At 57.7% G+C, this 22,717-nt stretch overlaps 3 protein-coding genes across 3 annotated transcripts; 1 reads left to right on the top strand and 2 right to left on the bottom strand.

Annotated features, from left to right (window-relative positions):
- Window positions 1–2,156: 2,156 nt before the first annotated feature.
- Window positions 2,157–3,387, bottom strand: LOC307115668 (spermatid maturation protein 1-like; the record flags this gene model as incomplete). The annotated part of the gene is made up of 3 exons (XM_079798973.1): window positions 2,157–2,890; window positions 3,088–3,148; window positions 3,244–3,387. 3 exons carry the CDS (start codon window positions 3,385–3,387, stop codon window positions 2,157–2,159), a joined length of 939 nt encoding a protein of 312 aa, XP_079655099.1.
- Window positions 3,388–6,130: 2,743 nt separating this feature from the next.
- NLGN2 (neuroligin 2) lies at window positions 6,131–19,141 on the bottom strand. The gene is made up of 9 exons (XM_079797237.1): window positions 19,030–19,141; window positions 18,184–18,734; window positions 15,086–15,780; window positions 11,649–11,699; window positions 9,428–9,577; window positions 9,075–9,260; window positions 8,763–8,955; window positions 7,812–8,408; window positions 6,131–7,009 (listed from the first exon to the last, which is right to left on the bottom strand). Exons 3-9 carry the CDS (start codon window positions 15,540–15,542, stop codon window positions 6,136–6,138), a joined length of 2,508 nt encoding a protein of 835 aa, XP_079653363.1. The 5' UTR covers window positions 15,543–15,780; window positions 18,184–18,734; window positions 19,030–19,141; the 3' UTR covers window positions 6,131–6,135.
- Window positions 19,142–19,627: 486 nt separating this feature from the next.
- TMEM256 (transmembrane protein 256) lies at window positions 19,628–22,682 on the top strand. The gene is made up of 4 exons (XM_079798760.1): window positions 19,628–19,751; window positions 20,035–20,066; window positions 20,328–20,408; window positions 20,507–22,682. The coding sequence occupies exons 1-4, from the start codon at window positions 19,667–19,669 to the stop codon at window positions 20,648–20,650; spliced, it is 342 nt and encodes a 113-aa protein (XP_079654886.1). The 5' UTR covers window positions 19,628–19,666; the 3' UTR covers window positions 20,651–22,682.
- Window positions 22,683–22,717: the final 35 nt, after the last annotated feature.

The raw sequence follows: 22,717 nt of genomic DNA, 5'->3' as shown, positions 1-22,717 counted from the left end.
TAACGTACTAATGCCTTTAACCTGAAGTCAAAACTTCTGGGTAAGGGTAATGCCTTACGCAGTGGTCGGCAAACGCATTCGTCAACCGAGTGGCAAACCGCGGCTCGCAAGCCGCGTGTGGCTCGCGAGCTGCAGTTTGCCGACCACTGATCTAGGGTGACTAGATGGGTGGGTGACAGCAAGCGTCCCCTCTGAAGTCACCTCACTGTACATTCGTCCTGACCATTTCCCTGTCATACCTCTAGCCCTATCCTAGCCACCCCTTCCTGGCCAGGGATTTCAGCCCTAGGAATTGGTGGTCTGTGAGCTCAGAAACCCCTTTGCTTCAGAGCAAGACTGATTTCTACCTTGCTGGGGTTCTGCCTCTGCCTGGGACCACCTCCAGCCATGGAAGTGGTCCTCAACCGATTGCCTTCCCACTTTAGCTACCACCTTTAGAAAACCACATTAAACTCACAAAGCACAAAATAGGTGTAATTGTTGATATGACAGAGGAGGTTTTTTTATTTAAATCGGGTTCATCACTGGTGTCTGTGAAAGGGGTGCCCTGGGAACCATAAGTCATTTGTCTGCACAATAAACTGCTCAGCAGAAACAGAGGAACAGCCAGTAGGCATTTTCCATCAAGGCTCCAAACGCAGAGTAGGTGCTCAATACACACCCACTGAATGGAATCAGCGGCAAACGGCAGTGGCGTTGACTGAATGAAATGAACAGAGAAGCAGGGCGATTCACTACAGGCCTGTCTGCTCCCATTCCAGGAGCCCATCCGTACGAAGGTGAGGTCCAGCTGCTTCGGCGTGGGTGCACTCACATGTCTTCTTGTCCCCAAGCTGTGTGCGCGCACGTGTGTGTGTGTGTGTGTGTGTGTGTGTGTGTGTGTGTGTGTATGAGTGTGTGTGGTCCCAGCTGCTCTCCAGTGGATGGAATATTCTGAAGAGTTCACATGGCAAACCAAGGAAGGTGGGAGACTCATGGGCGAAGCTGACTCAGTGGCAATGAGACTCTACCTGCAGAAGCAGGGGGATGAGGCCGTGAAGTTGATCCTTGGTGTCTGTGTGACCGACCTCCCCCACTCCCACCAAACCACCACAAACCAGCCTCTCTCTCTCTCTCTCTCTCTCTCTCATTCTTCTCCGGTCACCTCTCTGTCGGGGGATGGTATACCCAGTCCTGTCCACCCCCTCAGCACTCACTTGGCCTCTCTGAGCTTGTCTCCTCACTTGTGACATGGAGATAGAAATCAGAAGAGGGTGGTCACAGCCCTTGCGAGTGTCCCCAATTTCTCATCCTCTACTCTAAGCCTGCTTAAGGACACAGGAACTAGTATTCTGATTGGGGAACTGTGAGGGCCTGGCCACCTTCACTCTCAGTTATTCCTCCCCAAAGAAGCAAGGGTTGAGCCCTGACCAGTTTGGCTCAGTGGTTAGAGCGTCAACCCGCGAAGTTTCACAGGTTCAAGTCCTGGTCAAGAGCACGTACCTCTGTTGAAGGATCCCCGGACCTCAGTAGAGGTGCATGTGGAGGCAGCCAACCAATGTGTCTCTCTCACACTGATGTTTCTCTCTCTCTCTCTCTCTCTCTCTCTCTCTCTCTCTCTCTCTCTCCTCCCTCCCTTCTACTCTCTCTGGAAATCAATGGGAAAAATATCCTGGGGTGAGGATTAAAAATAATTTTTAAAGAGGAAAAAAAAGGTTTAAAGATTTAAAAAAGAAGAAGAAAGAAACAAGGGTTGAGAGGGAACCACACCTCCCCTGTGACCGGGGCTCTGGCAGGAACCAGACCCCTGGGGGCCCAGAGCGGGGGGGGGGGGGGGGGCGGGATGAAGGCCTCCCTCCCAGCGTGGCGCTGCCTGCGGGTCTGGGGCGGATTGGCGGGCCCTTTCTGGGCGCTGAGGAGACCTGGGCAGAGGCAGATGGGAGCCGTACAACCAAGAGGCCTGGGAAAGGTCTGCGGACAGGGCTGGTAGGTTGAGGCCAAGAGGTTGATGCGGGTCCTCCGGGCTCTCCAGGCCGTGTTCCCAAGGAGATCATTTCCTTAGCAACCAGGGCGTCTAGGAGCTGGGTGATCCCTAGCACAGCCCCCCTCCCGCTGCCCCCTCCCCCGCTCCAAACCACCACACACCAGCTTCTCTCCTTTTTTTATTCTTCTCCCAGTCACCTCTCTGTCAGGGGGCGGTACACCCAGTCCTTGTTCACCCCCTCAGCAGTGTTGGATCTGGTGGCCATGGGGTAACAGTGGGCCATAGACTCCACCTCCTGGGTCAGCTCCCGAAGCCGCCGCCTCACGTCTAGGGCATCGTACACTAGGTGGCGTGAGGGGTGCCTGCGGGGGATATCTGGGACAACCGCTGGACCCCTGATGGGCGGTGGGGCTGGGGGGTCATGCGAGTGCTGCTCCTGCCCCCCCTCAGCGCCCGCCCTCCCGCCGCCGTTGTTCTTGTGGCACTGTGGGCTGGGGGGCGGGGGGTTCACAGGGTACACGTAGGCCTCTAGGCTCATCTCTGACCGCATCTCTCTTTTGAGGGGTCTTCCCTCCACGGCCTGCTGGAAGCGGATGCCCTGGGCAGGCAGCCCTGCAGTGTCCTGGGCCCAGGGGTCCCAGAACCCCTGGGTGGATTGGAAGCCGTCCCAGTCCGCGGGGTGGTCCCAGTGGTGGGAGCAGATCGCCGTGTGCTGATGAGGGGGCTTCTCCTCATCGTCAGTGTCGGGGGCCCAGGCTGTCGGGTGGTGGGCATGGCGTGCTGACCAGCCTCGATGGCGCTGGCGGCGAGCGGGCCGGGGGGTCACGGTCATTTTCACAGGGTCCATGGTGCATCGAAGATGGACTGCAGGGGAGCTCTGCTTTGGGTGCTGGGTCTTCTTTCTAGGTGAGGATGACTTAGAAGCTTCTGTGGATAGGGAGAGGGGAGAGGCTGCGGGGGACCCTGGCTCCTACAGGGGCAGACAGCAGGGTTCGGGGCGAGAAGCTGCACAGCTATGGCATCTGAGAGGGGAGACTGGGAGGGGATGGGGCCAGCTTAGGGTCAAGGGCAAGAACACTGGGTATCTGCCCCTCCTCTGCCCCAACCCCTCAGGCCCAGCTTACCTTTCTCAGAAACAATACTGCAGAACATTTGGTGTAAGAAGAAACGGAGTCTGCGCCAAAGCTGGGGGAAGGGCACAGTGACCCCAGGTAGGCCCTGGCCACCAGGCCTGCCCCCAGCCAGCCTGCCAGCACCCTTCCACCCAGCCCTGCCCTCACCAGCGTCACCATGTTGATGCCAATGTTCATGCAGATGATGAGGCCCAGCAGCAACAGGATAGAGTTGCCCAGGTCCTGGCAGCTGTTGGTGTTGGGGCTATGATATGAGGCGCACCTGGGCCATGGCTGCTCAGCCACAGCCATGGGGGTCCCTAGGACCACCGGGGCCCCTAGACCCCCAACCCACTGTGCCACACGGTAGCCAGCAGCCCGCCTGCCTGACCCAGAGGCTCCTGGGGGTAAGCGGGTCACAATGATGCTGGGGCTCTCCCTCACAATGTGCCAAGAGGGAGAGTCCTGGGCCCAGGATTTACCCTCTAGCCTGGGCCCAGACCACGCAGAAGCCAAGCCTCGCACCTTGTATGCCTCTCCTGTGGCCAGCTGCCTGGACCGGCTAACTGGGCCCTCCAGCCTGCCTGTGTCTGCGCCCATCGGCCCATTTGGCCTCTTTCTGCAGACACGGGTCCTAATCTTTTTTTCTTTTTTAAATCCTCATCTGAGGAGATGTTGAGTCAGAGAGAGAAAGAAACATCAATCGGTTGTCTCCTGTACACACCCGGATCAGGGATCAAACCCACAACTTGGATATGTGACCAGGAATCGAACCCGAAACCTTTTGGTCTATGGGACAATGCGCCAACTAACTGAGCCACCGGGCCAGGGTGGGTCCTCATCTTCCCTCCCTAAATAGCCCCATTACCATGGCAACCTGACTCAGCACCCACTCCCCTTCAGTGAATAGGCCTCAGCTATTCACTGGGAAGGGCTGTGGGCACACACCTCCCGCATCAGCAGTCACATCCCCAAGGCTTGTTTCTTCCAAACCCCCTGCCCCCACCCCCTAACATCACAGCAGGCACAAGCAACAGTTAAACTTTATATTTACAATATTCTCTTCATCTTTTGCCAGGTTTAAAAATGTGTACAGAGCTGCGAAGGGCAGGGACACGGGGTTGTCAGGGAACTGTTCTGGGGAGAGGGATTGGGCATTGGAGTCCGTGGCTGAATCATGGGGTCCCCCAGCCCCTCTCCCATGCCCCAGTTTGTGAGACATCTGTCTATAGGGTTCAGGGCCCAGGGCCCTAGCATTTAGAGGGCATGGCTGTTTGGAAAGGAACTAGACCAGGCAGGAGGAGGGTGGGAAAGAAGTTCCCATGGGTGGAGGTGGGAGAAGGGATGGTCAAGAGGCAAAGTGCTGGGGAGCCAAGACCAGGGATTCCGGATCCGGATGTCAGCGGAAGAGAGCACCCCAGCCCCAACTCAAGTTTGGCACTAGCAACCCACAAAATGCCAGCAGACAAGGATTCTCTCCTCCACTGGTGTCCCTTAAAACGCTTCCTGACCAGGCTCCTTCCCCTGTAGGCTCAGGTCCCCTCTGGGCGGTCACCTCACACATGGCCTTTCAAATCCTTCCGGCTGGTGTCTGACCAAGACCTGGCCCCCATTGCCCCCTCCACCTGATTCTCAGCGAGCTGACCTCCTTCTCTCCCCAGCCATGAAGACTTCCTCCCTGGCTCTCCTCCCCTCACCCTCCACGGCTCCTTTCCTTCAGCCCTGGCAGCTGAGGGGGGGGGGGCTGGCTTGACACTGAGACACAGGGATGGCTTCAAAGAGGGAGGAAGAGGTGTGGGCACAGGGGGAGGGAGGAGGCACAGGGGGAGGGAGGAGGCACAGGGGGAGGGAGGAGGCACAGGGGGAGGGAGGAGGCACAGAGGGATGGGGATACAAGAGACACACAGGTAGGACCCTGTAGCTGCCACTTTCCCCCCTCCTGTATCCCACCTGCTCCCACATTTACCTACTCCGGCCCAGGACTGGGGAGTCCTTGGCAAACCCACCTACCCAGTTTGGCACAGATGAGAAATGGTCTGAGGACTGAGGGAAGGGCTGTCCTCACACCCCAGTGAGGACTTTGGTCAAACATGCATGGCCTCTATGGGAGGCAGGTCCCACGCCCTGACCCCCTACTCCGCATCCCTGGGGGAGGGAGGAGCAGCGCTCTCCCCTCAGGGTTTATGCACCCCCCTCAGCTTCTGTCAGTCTGAAGTCTGTTCCCGCCTGCTGTGTGAGGAGGAACTAGGTGCTGGGCCTGAGGCCTGGGGGATGCAGGGAAGTACTGGAGAGAAGGGACCATCTGCATGGGAAAACACACATCCACATGCAAGAACATGTTTCCACTCAGAGTGTGCCCTGGACCTTTGGGACAAGTTCCCGGGCGGACAGGCGACCGGGTCTCCCGCCCCTGCAGGGACTGTCGCCTATGGAAGGCGAGGCCTACCCAGGAGACCATGCTTCACTGACTTGTGCCACGGGGGAACGCATGCTTCCCCAGGGCGGAGGGGTGCGGCGTGGGAAGGGGGCTGGTTTCCTCGCTGCTTCCCAGAACCACCCTGTGTTATCCTGTGGCCAAGGGTCACTGTACATGAACACACCACTTCCAGGGTCTCCACGGGGTGGGGGGGGGGGGGAGAGAGGAGGTGGGAGAAGGCATGAGGGAATATGATTCTGGGGTACAAATCCCCGCAGAAATTCTTTGAGAGGGCCAACATGTGTCCAGGGCGGCAAAAAAAAACCTCACCCTGCACATGGGAAAACACACCCCCTGTGAGAAAGCACACCGCCACGTGGGGAATCCTCCCACGCTTCCGCACACCGAAGGCTGGCGTCCCCGACGGAGGGGACAAAGCGCCCCTCCCGTTGTTCAAAGGCCCCGGTCCAGAGAAGCAAAGGGGCCTCCGTGCCTGGGAAAGCACGCATCCTGGCGAGGAGACCCGTGTCCGCCTAATGTCCCTCCACGCGTGACCGAAAAGCCTGTTCCAGGTCCTCCTCCCTGCCTTCCGGTGGCCCTTCCTGCCGATGGGAGGGCTGGGGAGGAGGCCCCCAAGCTGTCCCCTATACCCGGGTAGTGGAGTGGGGGTGGGGTAGAGTGTTGTTGTGGCTGGTAGCGGTGGGAGGAGGTGGGGGGAAGGGCCCAAACGGATGGAGGGAGGGTGGCGGCGGGGGAGGTGGTGGTCCCAGGCCGCTGGGCAGCAGGGTCAGGGCCCCGGGGGCCAAGAGAGGCACATCGTCTGGTGCCCGGCGCAGGGCCAGGGTGTAGTCGGGTGGGCAGGCGGGGCGAAGGGCCTCGGCAGGGTCTGCCCCGACGCCACCACCCCGTTTCAGCTGCAGTGACACCAGCTCCTCTTCTGGCGGCAGCTCTCGGCCGGTGGTGGGGAGCAGGGGGCCCCCACCAGGCACACCAGAGCCTGACCCCCCGGGGGGGCTGAGCCGCCGGCACCGAAGCTCCTGTCGCCGGTCCCGCTTGTAGTAGAGGGCCGCGAAGGCCAGGATGTTGAGGAAGAGAAGGGAGGCGCCCACAGCCACGGTGACGCTCAGCTCCGTGGAGTAGTCCCGGGAGTCCCCAGGCAAGCGGTCATAGGCCCTGGGGCCGGGCTCGGGCTCGGGCTCGGGCGGCAGCGTGGCAGGTGCCGGGGGCCGGCGTGTGCCCGGAGCGCCGGGAGGCGGGCGCGGCGGCCAGCGCGTGGCATAGGGAGGCAGGCGCGTGGTGGTGGTGAAGATCTCCGTGTGCAGGTTGTGCAGGTGGGGCACCAGCTCCAGCCAGAAGGCCACCTTGTTGGCACGATAGTTGTCACGCACGCGCGGCTTCAAGCCGATATGCAGGTACTGCTTCTCCTTGCTGTTGAACTTGCTCCACACCACCTCCTCGAAGCGGTTGGGCTTGGTGTGGATGAACTTGGTGTCCTGCGGCACCGGCTGGTTGGGGTCGCTGTGGGCACAGGAGGGCAGGGAAAGGAGGAGTGAGGGTGAGGCTCCAACAGCGTGCGAAGGTGGGGGAGGACTGGGGAGGGAGGCAGAGATGCAGAGAGCCAGGGGAACAGAGGAAAGTCAGAGAAAACGAGAGAGGCAGGGATGGATACAAAGAGAGAGAAATTGCCAGGGACATAGAAAAACAAAGAGGGAAGGAGACAGACTTGCTAGAGACAGAGATGAGGACAGAGGGACAGAGATACGCAGAGACAGAGAAATAGCCAGTGAGAGAGGCAGAGGCTGAGACCGAGTGAGACAGAGACATGTAGAAACAGGAAGACACAGACACATGAAAGACAGCCAGGGTGAAATCAGCAACAAGAAGCGAACGGATCAAAGGGGAAGGGAGAGATATCAATGGCTTTCCAGAGTGAGAGATGCAGAGACAGCAATAAAGAGACAGACAGACGCAAACGCTCACGCATACTCATACACGGATGGGAGCCGTCAGAGGGCAGAGCCCTGGGAGAAGAGAGAGAGAGGGTGGCCAGGCAAGGGAGGGATGAAGAGACAGACATGGAGCCAAAGCCACCAAGGGAGCCCACCCCAGAAAGGACAGGGACCTCTCTGTGTAACTGCTGAATCTCCAACACGCAACTCAGTGCCTGGCACAGAGCAGGTGTCCAGCAGGTGTCTGAGTTGGAAAGGCAATGTGCCGATTGCGGATGGCCTGGTGAGGGGGTGAGAGGGAGAAGGGCTGGAGGTGGAGGTGTGCGCGCCTTGGCCTGCATGGAGCCCCGCCCAGCCCCTCTGGCCCTCACCCAGTCTTGGCGAAGTTGGTCCAGTAGGTCATGACCACGGCGCTGAGCATGACATCATTCTTAGAGAAATTGCAGGGGAAGAGGTCGGTGGCACCCACCATGGGCACACCAAAGACGTAGGGGAGCTCGTCCCCGTGCGCTGCGTCCGCCCACTCGGGCCGGCCCTCAGCCTGGCAGTGGTGGTAGAAGGTGTAAAAGTAGACAGGGGACTGGTAGTCGGCATGCAGCTTGGCGGTGGCCACGGCCGGCGCCACCCACTGGTGATCAGTAAAGAGGGCCAGCAGGGTCTTGCGCCGCATCTCACCGTTGTCCCGGTCGGCCCAGTCTGTGTACATAAACTTGATGGTCTCCCGCAGCACATCCTTGCCCTCCGGGTAGCCATACAGGTTGTCCACAAAGTTGGAGACTGTGAAGTCAAAGGCGCTGGCGGACACACCGTCCTCGCTCTCTGCCGAGTCCTCCACGAACTTGAGGCCCTCTCCTTGGTTGACACCGATGAGCATGTCGTAATTCAGGAATTCTCCCTGCTGCATGAGGATCTCGGGGTCATCGGGGACGACGTCGCCGTCCACCACGGGCCCGAAGGCGATGTGGTAGCTGGGGAGAAGGGTAGGGTCTCGTCACCAGCTCACTGGCTTCCCCTGGGCTCACAGCTTGCTGAGCCTCCGCCCTGAAGACACCGCTCCCTAGTTAACGCCTCCTAGGAACCCTCCAGGGCACTTGGCCCGTGGGGAGGTCTTCCCTGGAGCACTTTCTGGCCCCCTGTGCATACTGGGAGAAGACTTCCAAGAGTAGAAGACAGGGCCACCAGAGGGGCCGGAAGCCACCTCTCCTTTGCCAAGTAAAATGCCTGCAGACACCTCTCACCCTCAACCTCCCTGGAACCAGCAAGGTGAGCGCAGACCTGGCCCTGGGCCTGGCCCTCTCCCAGCCCCGTACCAACACCCATACCGGGCGGGCTGCACGTCCTGGTCCACCAGCTCCCGGGAAGGCTTCCGGCGCAGGCACTCCACAGCTTCAGCACTGTCCTCTCGGTCGCAGCCCACCTTGGCCGCCAGCAGCCGCGTGTATTTGAGCGGCTGATAGTTGACAGACCAGCTGGAAATGGCAGTGCCGCTCTGGGCGATGGCCTTCTGGAATAACCCTGGTGGGACAGGCGAGCTTCAGGCTGGGCAGTGTCAGCCCAAGAGAGAAGGGGGACCTGGCAGGTTCAGGGGTGTGGGGAAGGGGGCGGGCCTGGCAGGCTGATGAGGTTGCGGGTACCTTCCGAATGGTGGGAGAGGATCAGAAGGTTGACGCAGGATGCGCCTGCCCCGGACCCGAAGATGGTGATGCGCTCGGGGTCACCCCCAAAGTGGGCGATGTTCTCACTGAGCCAGCGCAGGGCCTGGATCTGGTCCAGGAGTCCGTAGTTGCCTTTCGCAGCCTGGTCCCCAGTGCTGAGGAAACCTGGGGGTGAAGGCAGAAAGGGGGCTACCTGGGGGTGTTACAGTGTCCTTGTCCCTTATTTGGGCAGCGCAGCCCATCCCAGAAGCCGTTTTGCTGCTGTGGGTTTAAAGGACCCCACCCGCCAGGCCCCCCTCCCGGACTCCCTAGGTTGGGCTGCCCTCCCTCACCGAGCACCCCAAGCCGGTAGTTGAGCGTGGCCACAATGACGTTGCCGTAGGCGGCCAGGACAGAGCCGTCGAACATGTTCCCGGTGCCCTCCATGTAGGAGCCACTGTGCAGAAACAGCATCACAGGCTTCTTCCCAGAGTCCCGGATATCTGCGTGGGGAGGGGGTGGGCAGGTGGGCCGGGAGTGGGGGACAAGGACACAGTGAGACCAGAAGCAGCTCCTCCCAGCTCCCAGGCCTGCTGAAGACCAGCCCAGAGCTCAGGGGACATGCCGTTCCCATCCCTGGGGGGCAAGACCGGATTCCCCTCCCTCCCGCCCCAGCTAGCTCTGGCAGAAGGTCCCTCCCCATCTCCTGCCAGTCTGCTCCATCGCACTTCTTCCAAAGCCTGGCAGACCTTCCAGGAAGCCTAGCAGAGGCAGGGGTGGGGTGTGGCCCTCCTCAGGGCATCTGGATGCAGGGGACCCCTCCCCACACACACACAGCAAATCTCCTTCCTGTGCCTAGGAAGAGAGCGCTCCTACGGCTGGCACTGGAGCTAAAGATGCTGGGAGATCCTGGCCTTTTCTCAGACTTAGGCCTTGGGCCTCAGCTCCACATGGTAGCCTAGTCTGTCCATGAGGGGGTGCCAGGCCCTAGGGTCCCTGGGGGCTTGGTCTCCTCCCCGCCCTAATTCCTTTCTAGGTCACCTCCCCAGTCACCATGGCAACCCCCAGCCTAATTACTATGGCAGAAGGAGGCAGGGTGGGAAAGAGCCTGCTTAATGAAGCCAGGGTGCCGCTCTCTAGTCTCGGAACCCCTACAAACTGGCCTGAGCCCTGGGTTCTGCACCAGCCCTTTCTCTTGTCACGTCCCCAGAGGATCCCATCATCACTGCTGCATGTAGTAGACTTTGAGGCACTCCAGACTGGACTGAGGGGGAGTCTGAGAGGACTTGCCACAGTCCCCAAGGCTACATACATAGGAAGTACCCTCCCCTGCAGCCTCTCCATGATTCATTACAGCACCAGGGCTGGGTGACCCCTGGCCCTCAGGCCTTCCTCTTTCTAGACACCTGCAATCTCTGACTAGCCTAGGCACTCGGCAAACAAGAGCCAGGCCCGGCCTCCACCGTGGGTCCCCGTGGCCCTGCCAGCCTCCTGCATCCTGCTAGGAACTTTCTTCTAGCCAGAGGGTCAACAGGTCACTAAGACACTTCCCTCCACCCCCTACAGCCAGCTTCCTGCCTCCTGTCTCTCGGGACCTTCTCTGCCACCTCCCCTGCCTGACTTTGGCCAGGAGCTCCTGGGTGGGCAGTGCCCCCTCCGTGTCCTCCCCAAATTTCCCTTTGTTCCTGAACCTCCAGTGGCCTTCCAGCAGTTCAAGCTGGAGTCCAAGTCCTGTCCTAAATGTCCTTAGTTCTCCCCCCTCTTCCCCACCCAGCACCTCCACTCCCGAGTGGGGGGGAGGGGGAGTCAGAAAGGGAAGGAGCAAGAAGGGGGGCTGGGGCAACAAGAATTCAAAACCCACAACAAAAAACGGGATCAAGAAAGAAAAAAACAACAACCAAAAAGCAAGAAGCTCTTGGGGCAGATTCAACAAGAAGAAAAAAAAAGATCCGTTTTTTGGAAAAAAAGAAAAAAAGAAAAAAGTTCTTTGCTTTTTTTTTTTTCAAAATTTTGTGGTGAAACTTCAAGATATTGGGCCCTGTTTTCAAAAATTTCCAAATTCTTTAATTTGCTTCAAATGTTTGCGTTTTCTGCATCTGACAGGCTTTTGGAAATTGTAGCAGGTTTCTGATGTTTCAATTGTGTCATCAATTTGCCATCTTAAATTTTTTTTCCAAATGTTTTGCTTCAAATTTAAATTGTTTTTTTCAAATGTTACATTTCACAAGTTTCAAAACAGTCCAAATTTCTGTCAAACTCTAAACATTTTATCCAATTCTTTGGTGTTTTATTTTTTTCTGACATTCCAATTTCTTTTTTCATTTTGTTTTCGCCATGTTTAGCTTTTCTTGCAGGTTTTCTAGTGGGTCCAACATTGTTCAAATTTCGTTTGAAGTTTTCATAATTCTTTTTTCCAATTATTATCAATTTTTCTTTTCTTTTCTTTTTCGTTTTTAGTTGGGAGAACAACTGAGGGCCTTGAGGGCTGTGGGGGCATTTAGTTAGGGGCAGGGCCGTGAGAGTGAACGTCCTCTTATCAGCAACCACATGCAGCAGCGGGATTTTTAAATCTACCTGTGTCTGGCGGATTGAGCGTCGCCTCGTCACGTTTTTTTGTGAGCGGACCTAAGACCGGGAACACAAAACAGAGAAAAAAGGACAATTTTGTGGGGAAAGATGGGGGTCGGGGGAGGTTGTGGATGGGGAAGGGAGGACAGAACGCAGAAAAGGGGAGGATGGGGGGGCAGAAAAAATAAGCCAAAAAAAGCAAAATTTGTTTGCAAGAAAAAGAAACCAAGAAAAGAGAAAAACGTTTCTACAACCCAATTTTGTTCCCCTCCCCGGAAAAAGTCATGCCCCAAAGAAAAGGCTTGTTTTGGTGGCGGGGGCGGGGGGGGGGGGCGCGGTGCCTAAGTGGGCTGAGGCCTGTCTTAAGATATACTGACTTGGCTGGGAAGGATTTGGCTTGTCGGTGTGTTGGCTAGTTGCTGGAAATGAAACTGTGTTAGAGGTGAGGTTGGAGGGGAGGGGAAGCCTGCCCCGGAGACCAAGGCCAGCTGTGCCACGTGGCCACCACTCACGCAGACCCTCTTCAGGGCCAGCCAAGCACCTGCCTGCTCCCCAAGGCTGTGGAGAGGAGGGGCTGCAGCAGAAAGGACTCTGCTTCCCTCTGGACCAACCTGGAGGGCTGTGGGTAGGTCAGCTAAGGCTGCCTGCCCACCTACCCAGCCTCTCAGCCCCAGCATTTCTCTTCCATCCGCACTCACAGGCCTGGCTTCTCACCCCATCTCCCCAATGGGGGGCAAAGCAGGGAAAGGGGTCATCAGGTCTTGCCCTCCACTCCACCTCTTCCCTCTGCACCCCTCCCCCACAAAACCTCATCCCCTACCCAGGCCTGCTCTCCCCCCAAATGGTAAATTTCCCACCAGGGGCACTCGCCCCTCATCAAACCTTGTTTTAATGCCAAAAAGCCCCCTCCCCCAATGCAGGGGTTCAGTCCACAAATAGGGAACCGGAAACACAGTGCCCTGAGCCAGCCTAACACATAAGGTGCCAGGAAGTGCTCGGAGGCACAAAGTGTGCCCGTTGCCCACTGTCAAGGAGAGGTCCCAGACGAGGCCGAGTTTGGCTCCAGGTTTCTTTCAGGGGAGATTTGGAACCCAGGGGCCTGAGGGGGTTCCCCAGGCTGACTGGTTTCACCTCAACCACAGAGGGAGGGATGGGTCAGCAAGGCCCCGGCCAGCCCGTGGAAGCTTCTCCCAAACTGGCAATAATGGCCCATGAGGAGCCATTAAGATCAGGGCCTGTTCTCTGCGACAGGCTGAGAATGGGGTGAAGTCAGCAAGGCAGGCGTGTACGTGAGAATATCAAGTGTCCATGTTGTCTGTGTGTGTGCCTGAGTCAACCTCTTCCTTCCACAGCTGGTGTGAAGATTCGGTGAGATCACCTGAATGTGTCAGGCCCCAAGCGGGTTGGCAGTAAGTGAGGGTTAAAAACACAGAAGGTGTGGGCATGGGTGGTGTGGGGCAGGGTGGGTAATTCATATGGAGATGTTGGAGTAGGTAGTCCATTGGCGGGAAGTGTCGGATGGATGTTTCACATGGGGGGTGATGAGCCCACCCACTGGGGAGGACATGAGTTGGACAGCCCATATGACGATGTGGGAGTGGAGAGTCCACGAACGGGGAGTGTTGAGATGGATAGTCTGTGTGGAAGCACTGGGGTGAAGAATTCATCGGAGAGTACTGGTTGGGGTGAGTAGTCCATGGGCGGCAGAAGGTGGAGTTGATGGTTCTCACGCAGAGGGTGTTCAGTAAGTGTTCTATTAGGGTGCCTGGAATCTGGATGAGATCAGAGTGAATGAGACTTCTATGCATTGTGTGTTTGGGTTACTACGAGGCATGGTTTATATCGGTAGTTAGGGTGTTAGGGTTGGAATGAGCAATATAGGGTAGATGGCCCATAAGGTTGTTGGAAAGGACATGTGTTGGTTGAGGGACATGAGGGGTTCTGAGGTTGGCCTGAGAGGACTGTGGGTACAGGGGCTGTGGTCTGAGTGGCCTGGAGGAGCACATGGCCCAGGCGCAGTGTTACTGGGATAAAGATCGATCTCTGTCTGGGTGTTACTAGACCCACGATCTATGTCCAGGGAGATTGGGAGCCACAGGTGTGTGATGGGAAACACAATTTTAGAGAAGTGTCGGGGGGTGTGCTGTGTGAAGGGGTTGGGAATTGTAGTTTGTAGGGTGTTGGAACACATACTTGGGGTGGGGAACTTTTTTCCTGCCAAGGGCCACGTGGATATTTATCACATCACTCACAGGCCATACACAATTATCAACTTAAAATTAGCCGCTCTATTTGGTCAGACATTTCATTAACTCACCCCTGATGCCTGGACAGGGCCAGACCAAGTGATTTCATGGGCCAGATGTTCCCCACCCCTGATATACACGGTCAGTGTGGAGGTTGGTTGGGTACATGATCTGAATGTTGAGTAGTTGAGATCCCTGATCCGTTGAGGGACTTGAGTACATGATATGGGGGTGTTGGGTATAGGGTGTACATAGAGGGGTTCCTGGTACCAGACCTATGTGTAAAGTTGTTGGAAAATGCCTGTGGGGGTGTGGTAGGAGTGGATGGTCTCTGTTGAGGGGTGGGGTATTTTGGAGTAGTGACATGGGTGTTAGAAGGGTAACATGGGCTGTGAGGATGGTCTGTGGAGGTGGCTGGAGTTCTGCTGATTGCCTTTGTTGTGGACAGCTGGAAGGCACTCTGAAAGGTACTCTGTTAACCTTAGTGTGCTGCAGGGGGGCAGGCGGAGCCTGGCCAGGGGGACTATGAGCAGAGCTGTAGTGAGCCGAGAGCTTATTGACAAGACAGCTGGGTGAAGGGCAGGGAAGATGTTCTGAGGGTGGTGGGCTGTGCTGTGAGTGGAGAGCCCCTTGGCCAGGAGTTTCCCTGATCCTCAGGGTGGTCTGGGAGTCAGGACATAGCATCCTGAGAAGAAGAGGCGCTCAGCGTAGGCAGGGGCTCTGGACGTGATGTGACAGATGGAAGTCTGCAGTACCGGTCTGGGGGGAAGGAGGGGTCTATGCTGTCCTCGCGGGATAGGTGTTGCTAAAGTGGGCAAGCCAGGGACAAGTCCAGGCCTGGGGGTGGGGGCGGGGGGAGGTGGGGCAGAGCTGGAATGGGTGCCTAGGCAGGGTGACGGGTGCTTCCTCTGTGGGGTCGGGGAGGGTAAGTCCAGCCGAGTGCCTGCTGACTTTACCACTGGCTCTCTATGGGCACAGTGACTCCGGGGGGGCTGCCTATGTGGGAGTCATTGCTGGGACAGCTCAGCCGGCACCCCCCCACCCGGGAGGGCATGCAGAGCCGGCAGGGACATACTGGCCGCTCCCTGTCTCCACAGAGCCCAGCTCCCACCCCGGACTGTGCCAGTGCCCGAGGTTCTGCATGTGTGTTTGGGGGCGGTGTCCACGGAATGCCCGGCCTGGTGCCCGCGCCCTTACCGTCCTCGGTGGGCACGTAGAGGTTGAGGTACAGGCAGTCCTCGCTCTGGTTCTGCACGTAGGTGGCGGCTGCCTCCAAGTTGTCCGTGAACCACACAGGCAGCATGATAGCGGGCAGCGCCCCGTGCAGGTTCTGCGGGCAGGCGGGTGGCAGGGTGGTGGCGTTGCGCACGCCAGGCCACGAGGCTGGGGCCTCTGGCGGCTGGAAGCGGCGGGCGCCCAGGGGTGGGGTGGCGTAGGGCACGCCCAAGAACTGCACAACTGGGCCCAGGATCTCGTTGTTGAGCTCACGTCGCACGCCGCGCACTCGCCCGTAGGCCGTGTTCACCACTGGGAAGCGCTCCTCCCCGAGGCTGCTGAGGCCCAGGCCAGGGCCACCTGGGGAACCACCTCCGGGACCCCCTCCCCCGCGCTGAGCCCCCACCAGCCCCACCAGCCACAGCGCCAGGAGCCACATGCTGATAGGGGGACCCCCCCTCCCTCCCCGGGACCCCCCCCTCGGAGAGAGAAGGGGGGGGAGAGGGAGGGAGGCCCCCCCTCGCCCCAGGAGGGAGGAGGGGGTGGGAAAGGAGGGAGAAGGGGAGTGGAAAGGGACCTGGGTTAGACTGGACAGAGAAGGGGTCTGTTCCTTTCCATGGAGGGGGCAAGGGGTGGGGAAGGGGAAGGAAGTGGGAGAAGGTGAATGCAGGCTGGACCTGTGGGTTGAAGGGAGAGGGTATGCAAGATACAGACAGACAGACAGAAAATACACAGGAGAGGTGGAAGAAGGGAAGGGGAGAGGGGCAGACAGAAAGGAATGGGGAAACAGAAGAGACAAGTGGTTAGTGACTTGAAATTCAGACTGGTTGACCCCCCTCTTCCACCCTCAGGCCCCCCAGCACTTCTCCCCACCCTAAAAACCCCCTCCATCAGCACGGACCCAGATAGAAAAGTCTGAGGCTGGGGTAAGGTCAAGATGTGGTAAAAGTTCAGGACACAAGCGGAGGGGAAGGACCGGCAGCTCCCCAGACCCCGCCTGCCTCCTTCCAGCTGCTTTACCCCAACCAGGAGGCTCTCCTGGGAGCTCAGGAGTCCCACTTCCCACCTCCCTGGGAGGGATGAGACAGACAAGGAAGAGAGAATAAAAATACCAAGTCATTAATTAGCAGGAAGTGGAGGGTTTGTTTAGACGTGTTAATTACTCCTGAGCTGTGATTTCATGGCACTGGACCCCCACCCCAGGCCAGACTCCCCACCTTTCTTGGGACTGCACAAGCCCAGCACCTGCCTCCCTTCAGCATCCCATTCCCTAGGCATTTGTGCATCAGTGGGGGGGAAGGGGGTCCTTTCCCCCAGGCTCTCTCCATTTCTTCCCTCAGAAGTTAAGATGCCTTGAGGCAGGGGCTAGAATAGGGAGGGGATGATGGAGTGGGGGCAAATCCAGGGACAGATGCGTGATCCTGCAGCCGGTTGCCCGGCGACAGGGATGCTGCCCCGCAATGTTACCTCGGCAACGGGCTGCAGCTTTAACCCTGGGGGGGGGGGGGGCGGGTTCGGGTCTGGAGGAAGAGGGTAATGGACTGGCTTGGTTGTGGGGTCCATTCTGGGCATGAGGGCAGAGGCAGGAATCAGAATGCTAGAGTTTCCCTAAACCTTAGCATAGAGGAAGAAGTATATATGTTGAGGGGAGCAGAAGATTGGGGGCATTAAAGAACCCTAAAGGACCCGCCTCTTGGCCCTTGTTGGCCAATCAGAACCTAGTCCTAGTGACCAGGCCTCTGGCTGGGTAGAAGGGGTGCTGAGGTGGGTTTGGAGGGCATCACATGCACCCACTGACTGCCCCCCTCTCCCCCCAGTCTTGAACAGCCTAGTACTACAGGCACTTCTTTCACGCATGGCATTTTGACCCATGTCCTGGGGGCAAACCTAGGCTTTCTTCTCATCCCATCTCAGCTATTCACCTCCCCTTCCCCTTGCCAGTCCCCCACAGATGCTGCTCTGAAGCCTGAGTGCTCAGGGCAGCAGGAGCAGGACAAGGGAAGAGATCAGACTGAAGGGTCATTTCAGCACCCCCCCGCCCCCCAGCTGCCAGAGCTGTTTGCTGACGCGGGGTTTTCAGAGCCAGGCGCCAGCCCGCGGGTGGCTCTCTGCAGGTGTCAATTTATTCCAGAGATGAGGACACAGGAATCCTCACCACACACACCTAGTCATGCCCTCCCCCTCGTCAGTTCCTCTAAAGCTCCCGTCCCCCCATCACCTAGAGGGGGCTTGGGGCTGGCTCCCTCAGGGTCTCCTCTGCCCAGGCCAGGCTGGGCTCGGCTTCCATGGCCTTGCCACCCCCTCCCCCTCCTACTAACTCCGTCTATCTGCCTGTCACCCCTCCTCCCTTAAGGCACTTTGGGCCCCTGGCCTTCTCCCTGCCAGCTTCTCTCCCTGCTTCCCTCCCTCTGCCCCCCCATCTCTTTCCTCTCCATAGCACTCCCTCCGAGCATCTTTCCCAGCCTCGTCCAGACTGCTCCAGCTCTGGTCTTCAGTCTCTCACCCTCAGTCTTTTTTCATCACTCTTCTCTATCTCCCTCCTTAGTGTTTCTCATTTTTCTCTCTCCTTCAAATCCCTTCCCCAAATTTCTCCCTCAAGCCTTTTCTATCTCTCTCTCTCCTTCTCCTCTTTCCCCATCTCTGTCTCCCCCATTTCCTCTCCCCTTCTCTCCTTTCTGTCTGCCACATCTTGCCCCCCTCCCTTCCTATCTCTCTGCCTTGCTCTCTCCATTCCTGCCCAGGCCCGACTCCCCCAGCCGGGAAGAGTTGAGGGATAGGGGCTCAGGCCGCAGCCCCCCCCTCTTCCTGCAGTGGGGGAAAATGGCTTGGCCGGGAAGGGGAGGAGGGGGAGGGGGAGATGGGAACACACGGGGTCTGTGGGCCCATTCAAAGGATCATTCATGGGCTGGAGAGAGGCAGAGACAAAGAGACTGAGACGGAGAGACACGGGAGAGCATCCCTAGGCGGAGACAAGCAGACACGGCAGGCTGGGGGAAACCAGGCGCAGAACGAGATGGGGAGTGGGAGACCCCAGTGGACCGCCACGCAGTCCCCTCCACCCGGCCCGGCTCAGCTCCTACCTGGCTCAGCCCTGGGGCCGTGGTGCCTCCATCCAGGGCTCCGAGTAGGGGGCGGCGGCCTCTGAGCCCCCGCGGTCCCGCAGGCCCAGCCCCCGCCCGCAGCGCCTCACCCAGCGGGGGAGGGGGATCGCCCCAGCCCCAGGGGGCGGGGCCGGGATCCAGTCGATCCCCGGGGAGGGGAGGGGATGGGGTCAGGAGGAACCCGAGAACAGGGAACCCCGCAGTGGGGACAGTAGAGTGAGGAGGAGGCTACGGGACAAGACTGGATTGAGGATCCACTGGCTCCGTGGGCCGGCTTCGAGGGACCAGAAGGTGGTACAGGCGGAGGATCCTAAGGAATCGGGTGCGGGAGGAGGAGTCCACCGCAATCCCCAGGGGCCCGAAGCCCGGGAGAGCAGGATCCGCGGTGCAGGGGCAGAGATCCAGCCGGAATCCTCGGGGAGAGGGAGGGATCTAGTCGATCCCGAGGGCGGGCGGGAGTGGGAGGTCCGGGGAGTCAGAGGAAGGCGGGAGTGGAGTCTGGAACCCCGGGGCGGGGGTCAGCACTGCTCCTAGAAGGGAAAGGGGGGGTAAGGGGGAGATTTCGGGGGACGCTCAGCAGCCGCGAGGCCCGGACTCCCGGCTCCGCGCGCCAGGGCCCGCCCGCCCCGCGTCCATCCCAGCCCGAGAGTGATGATCCGTCGGCGGAGCAGCCGCAGCAGCCCCGCGCGTCACCGCGCGGCCGCCTCCCCCGCCCCCTGCAGAGAGAGCGGCGCACACCCCTCGCTCGCACCCGCCCGCCCGCCCGCCCGCCCTCCAGAGTGTGGGGGGATTGGAAACGGTGGAGGAGGGCGGGAGTGGACAGACCGACGCATGGACGAAGCGGATCGGGGCAGGATGGAGACATCCACCCAGATCTCCCATCCTCGGGGCTCTCGCGGCTGGTGGCGGTGGGAAGAACTAAAAGGGGCGGGGCCTCATGTGAAGAAGGCGGGGCCTGCGGGCCTGGAGGCGGAGCCATATGGACAGTGGGCGGGGTTCAATGGAGATGGGTGGGGCTTGGGTGTCCGTGGGGTCGCCTATTTTTGGGTGTGGGCCTGGTTTAAAGCTGAAAAGGAGGAGCCTGTGGGGAAAGGGGCGGAACTTGCTTGGGGACCTGGATCTTTGGAAATCGGCCGGAGGAGGGAGGGGGTGTTAGAAGAGGCGATCAACTTGGAAAGTGGGCCAATCCGTGACGCAAATCCTCTAGTACCGCCCCCCCAGCCCCACCCCCCACTGCTCCGCTCCTCCGCTCCTAATTGGTTCTGATTTCTCCGCCGCCAGACGTCTTCGCCATTCAACAGGAGCTTTACAAAGGCGCAAGTACCGGGGTGAAGACCTGGACGCTGAAATAAACACGGCCCTGATTGGGCACCTGTGCACCGTATTTGCATGGAAGCTCGGGATTGGCTGGCCTCTTGGGTGGCCTGGGCGGTGTTCGCCAGGCTCGTGACCATCTACTGCCATGGCCGGACCTGGCGCTGCTTTCCGCCGCTTGGGTGCCTTGTCTGGAGCCGGGGCCCTAGGCTTGGCCTCCTACGGGGCCCATGGTCAGGGGCCTGGGGATGGAGCTGGGCTGTGCTTGGGGCGACGTATGGGGTCTGGTGCAGGGATGGAGTCTGTGGGAATTGCGAGGGCTCCCAACCACCCGACAGCCTGCGAAGCCCTAAGCCTTTTAGTCCCTCAGCCCGGTCCAGTCGGTTCCCAGGACTGCGCGTGCGTGTTTCCGCCCGTCAGAAGCCTCCTGGGGGGCCCTTTCTCCCCACTGCCCCCTAGGGTCCTCCCGGGAGTGGGGGCGTTAGAGCTGGTAACTTCTGCCTCTCCTTTCCACAGGCGCCCAGTTTCCGGATGCCTACGGAAAGGAGGTGAAGTAACTGCGCTGGGGCTCCCCGATTTCCGGGTCTATGAGGGCACAGAGTGGGGGGTCCCTGAGGGGGGGGCGGAATGCGGGTCTTTGGAGCTGCAAGGGCAGAAAGCCTGAGGGGTTGGGTGCCTGCGGGAGGGGCAAGCTGAGACTTCGGTTTGGGGACGACCTTTTGCCCCTCGGGATCCAGGCTTCTGTGTTGCTTAGGAAGTTCACACACACACACACACACACCAATTACTCTTTTTCTTTTTTCTTACAGCTCTTTGACAAGGCCAACAAACACCACTTCTTACACAGCCTGGCCCTGTTAGGGGTGCCCCATTGCAGAAAGCCCCTCTGGGTAAACTTAGCCCTTGCCTAACCCTGAGCAAGCCCCACCCACGCCTTCGCAGTCTGCCCTTTGCTGATCTTCTTGTTTTCTTCCTTGTATCTCCTCAGGCCGGGCTGCTCCTAGCCTCTGGAACCACCTTGTTCTGCACCAGCTTTTACTACCAGGCTCTGAGTGGGGACCCCAGCATCCAAACTCTGGCTCCTGTGGGAGGGAGCCTTCTACTCCTGGGCTGGCTTGCCTTGGCTCTTTGAGCTTCCTTGTGTTTGATTTCTGGGTACATTTCTGAGAGGTGACACAGGGAGGGGATTAAAAGAGAAAGGCAAAGAAGTATGGAGTCTTTGTTCATCTAACGTCTTGGAGGAAGAAGGGTAGGGATTGTCACCCTCTGAACTCCCTCCCTTTCAAATACTGGACTCCCTCCCTTTCGAAGACTGGACGGTGAGCTTTGGGTCTGAGGATTCTGTTCACTTCAAGTTAATCTGTTATGAGGTTCTTTTTTTTTTTTTTTTTAATATGTTTTATTGATTTTTTTACAGAGAGGAAGAGAGAGGGATAGAGAGTTAGAAACATCGATGAGAGAGAAACATCAATCAGCTGCCTCTTGCACACCCCCTACTGGAGATGTGCCCGCAACCAACGTACATGCCCCTGACCGGAATCGAACCTGGGACCCTTGAGTCTGCAGGCCGACGCTCTATCCACTGAGCCAAACCGGTTTTAGCTGTTATGAGGTTCTTAAACTCGTAACAGAGTGATAAATAATGCTTGAAGATTCTCATGGAAGCCCTCTTCAAGGCCTGGACTCTATATTTTAATAAGCTTATCTTGTGGTTCTGGTGCTTACCAGAATTTGAAGATTACTGTAGGGTAGTGGTTTTTCAGCCCTGTCATTCCACAAATTGAGCGCTCAGTTAGTCTGGAAGCCGGGTTTAAGGCAAAGCAGGACAGGAGGAATGCCATTACAAAAGTCCCCCCTTACCTGTGGTTTTACTTTCCACAATTTCACGTTTACGCAGTTTTAGTTACCCATGGTCATCTGTGGCCCAGAAACACAAAGTAGAAAATTCCAGAAATAAACAATTTATGCTTTTTGGAAGGTGTGCTGTTCTATGCCATCCTCTCTGTCTCACCGTGATGTGAATCATCCCTTTGTCCAACTACCAGCCGATTAGTCACTTAGTAGCTATCTTAGTTACCAGATCGACTGTAATGGACTTGCTGCGTTTATGTTCAGGTAATCCTTCCATTACTCAATAATGGCCCCAAAGCACAAGAGTAGTGATGCTGGCCATTCAGATATGCCAAGGAGAAGCTGTAAAGTGCTTCTTTTAAGTGAAAGTGCTTGACTTAAGGAAATAAAAAAAGTCATGCTTAGGTTGCTAAGATCTATAGTAAGGACGTGTATCTATGAAATTATAAAGGAGGAAGAAATTCGTGCTAATTTTGCTGTTGCAGCTCACACTGCAAAAGTTACAGCCACAGTGCATGGTAAGTGCTTGGTTAGGATGGAGAAGGCATTAAATTTGTGTGTGGAAGACATGAACAGTAAGTGTGTTCTGATATAGAGGGCCACCTGTCATGCCAGAGAGCATTGAGCCTATACAGGAAGAAACTGTATGTGTAGGGTTCAGCACTACCTGTGGTTTCAGGCATTCACTGGAGGTCTTAGAACGTATCCCCCTTGGATACAGGGGACTACTGTACTTACACTATACTTTGGGATTCAGAGAAGGGACAGAACATTACGTATTAGGGTTAGAAAATGCTTCACAAGCCCTAGCCGATTTGGCTCAGTGGATATAGCATCAGCCCGTGGACTGAAGGGTCCTGGGTTCAATTCTGGTCAAGGGCATGTATCTCGGTTGCAGGCTTGATCCCCAGCCCTGGTGGGGGGTGCGTGTGGGAGGCAACCAATCAAGGTGTCTCTCTTGCACTCACTAAAAATCAATGGGGAAAATGTCCTTGGGTGAGGATTCACAAAAATAAAAAGGAAAAAGCTTCACAGTGCTTGAGATGATCCTTGAAAGAACTCTGCTGTGTGAAGGAAACCACAAACAAAGACAGAGGTAGGGAGCAGAGGAGTATGGGACTAAAGGGCTCCAGTGTGGGCCAAGTTTCTGAGAAAAGGGATGGGAAAACGTAGCAAGGCAGGCTGGAGTAGCACCCCCAGCATGGGGCGAACTGGAAGATATTTAGGGGGCAGTATTTAAGCCAGTGCTCATCAAGTATTGATCATGTGTCAGACACATACGGAAATTCAACTGTGAACAGACAGATGCCAACTTTCCCTCATGGGGTTTTCCTTTTAGTAGGGGAGA

This window comes from Cnephaeus nilssonii (assembly GCF_951640355.1).
Source record: "Cnephaeus nilssonii genome assembly, chromosome: 19".
NCBI lineage: Eukaryota > Metazoa > Chordata > Mammalia > Chiroptera > Vespertilionidae > Cnephaeus > Cnephaeus nilssonii.
This window is presented reverse-complemented; position numbering and strand designations above follow the sequence as displayed.

Bases quoted from the DNA above. Each gene is read 5' to 3' on its own strand.
- NLGN2 (XM_079797237.1), bottom strand. From the start codon at position 15,542: ATGTGGCTCCTGGCGCTGTGGCTGGTGGGGCTGGTGGGGGCTCAGCGC. The intron at 11,700-15,085 runs GTAAGGGCGCGG...TCCCGGTCTTAG, and splicing joins CTACGTGCCCACCGAGGACG to GTCCGCTCACAAAAAAACGT. The intron at 8,956-9,074 runs GTACCCGCAACC...CTGTCCCACCAG, and splicing joins CCTCTCCCACCATTCGGAAG to GGTTATTCCAGAAGGCCATC.
- TMEM256 (XM_079798760.1), top strand. From the start codon at position 19,667: ATGGCCGGACCTGGCGCTGCTTTCCGCCGCTTGGGTGCCTTGTCTGGA. The intron at 19,752-20,034 runs GTCAGGGGCCTG...TCCTTTCCACAG, and splicing joins GGCCTCCTACGGGGCCCATG to GCGCCCAGTTTCCGGATGCC. The intron at 20,409-20,506 runs GTAAACTTAGCC...GTATCTCCTCAG, and splicing joins ATTGCAGAAAGCCCCTCTGG to GCCGGGCTGCTCCTAGCCTC.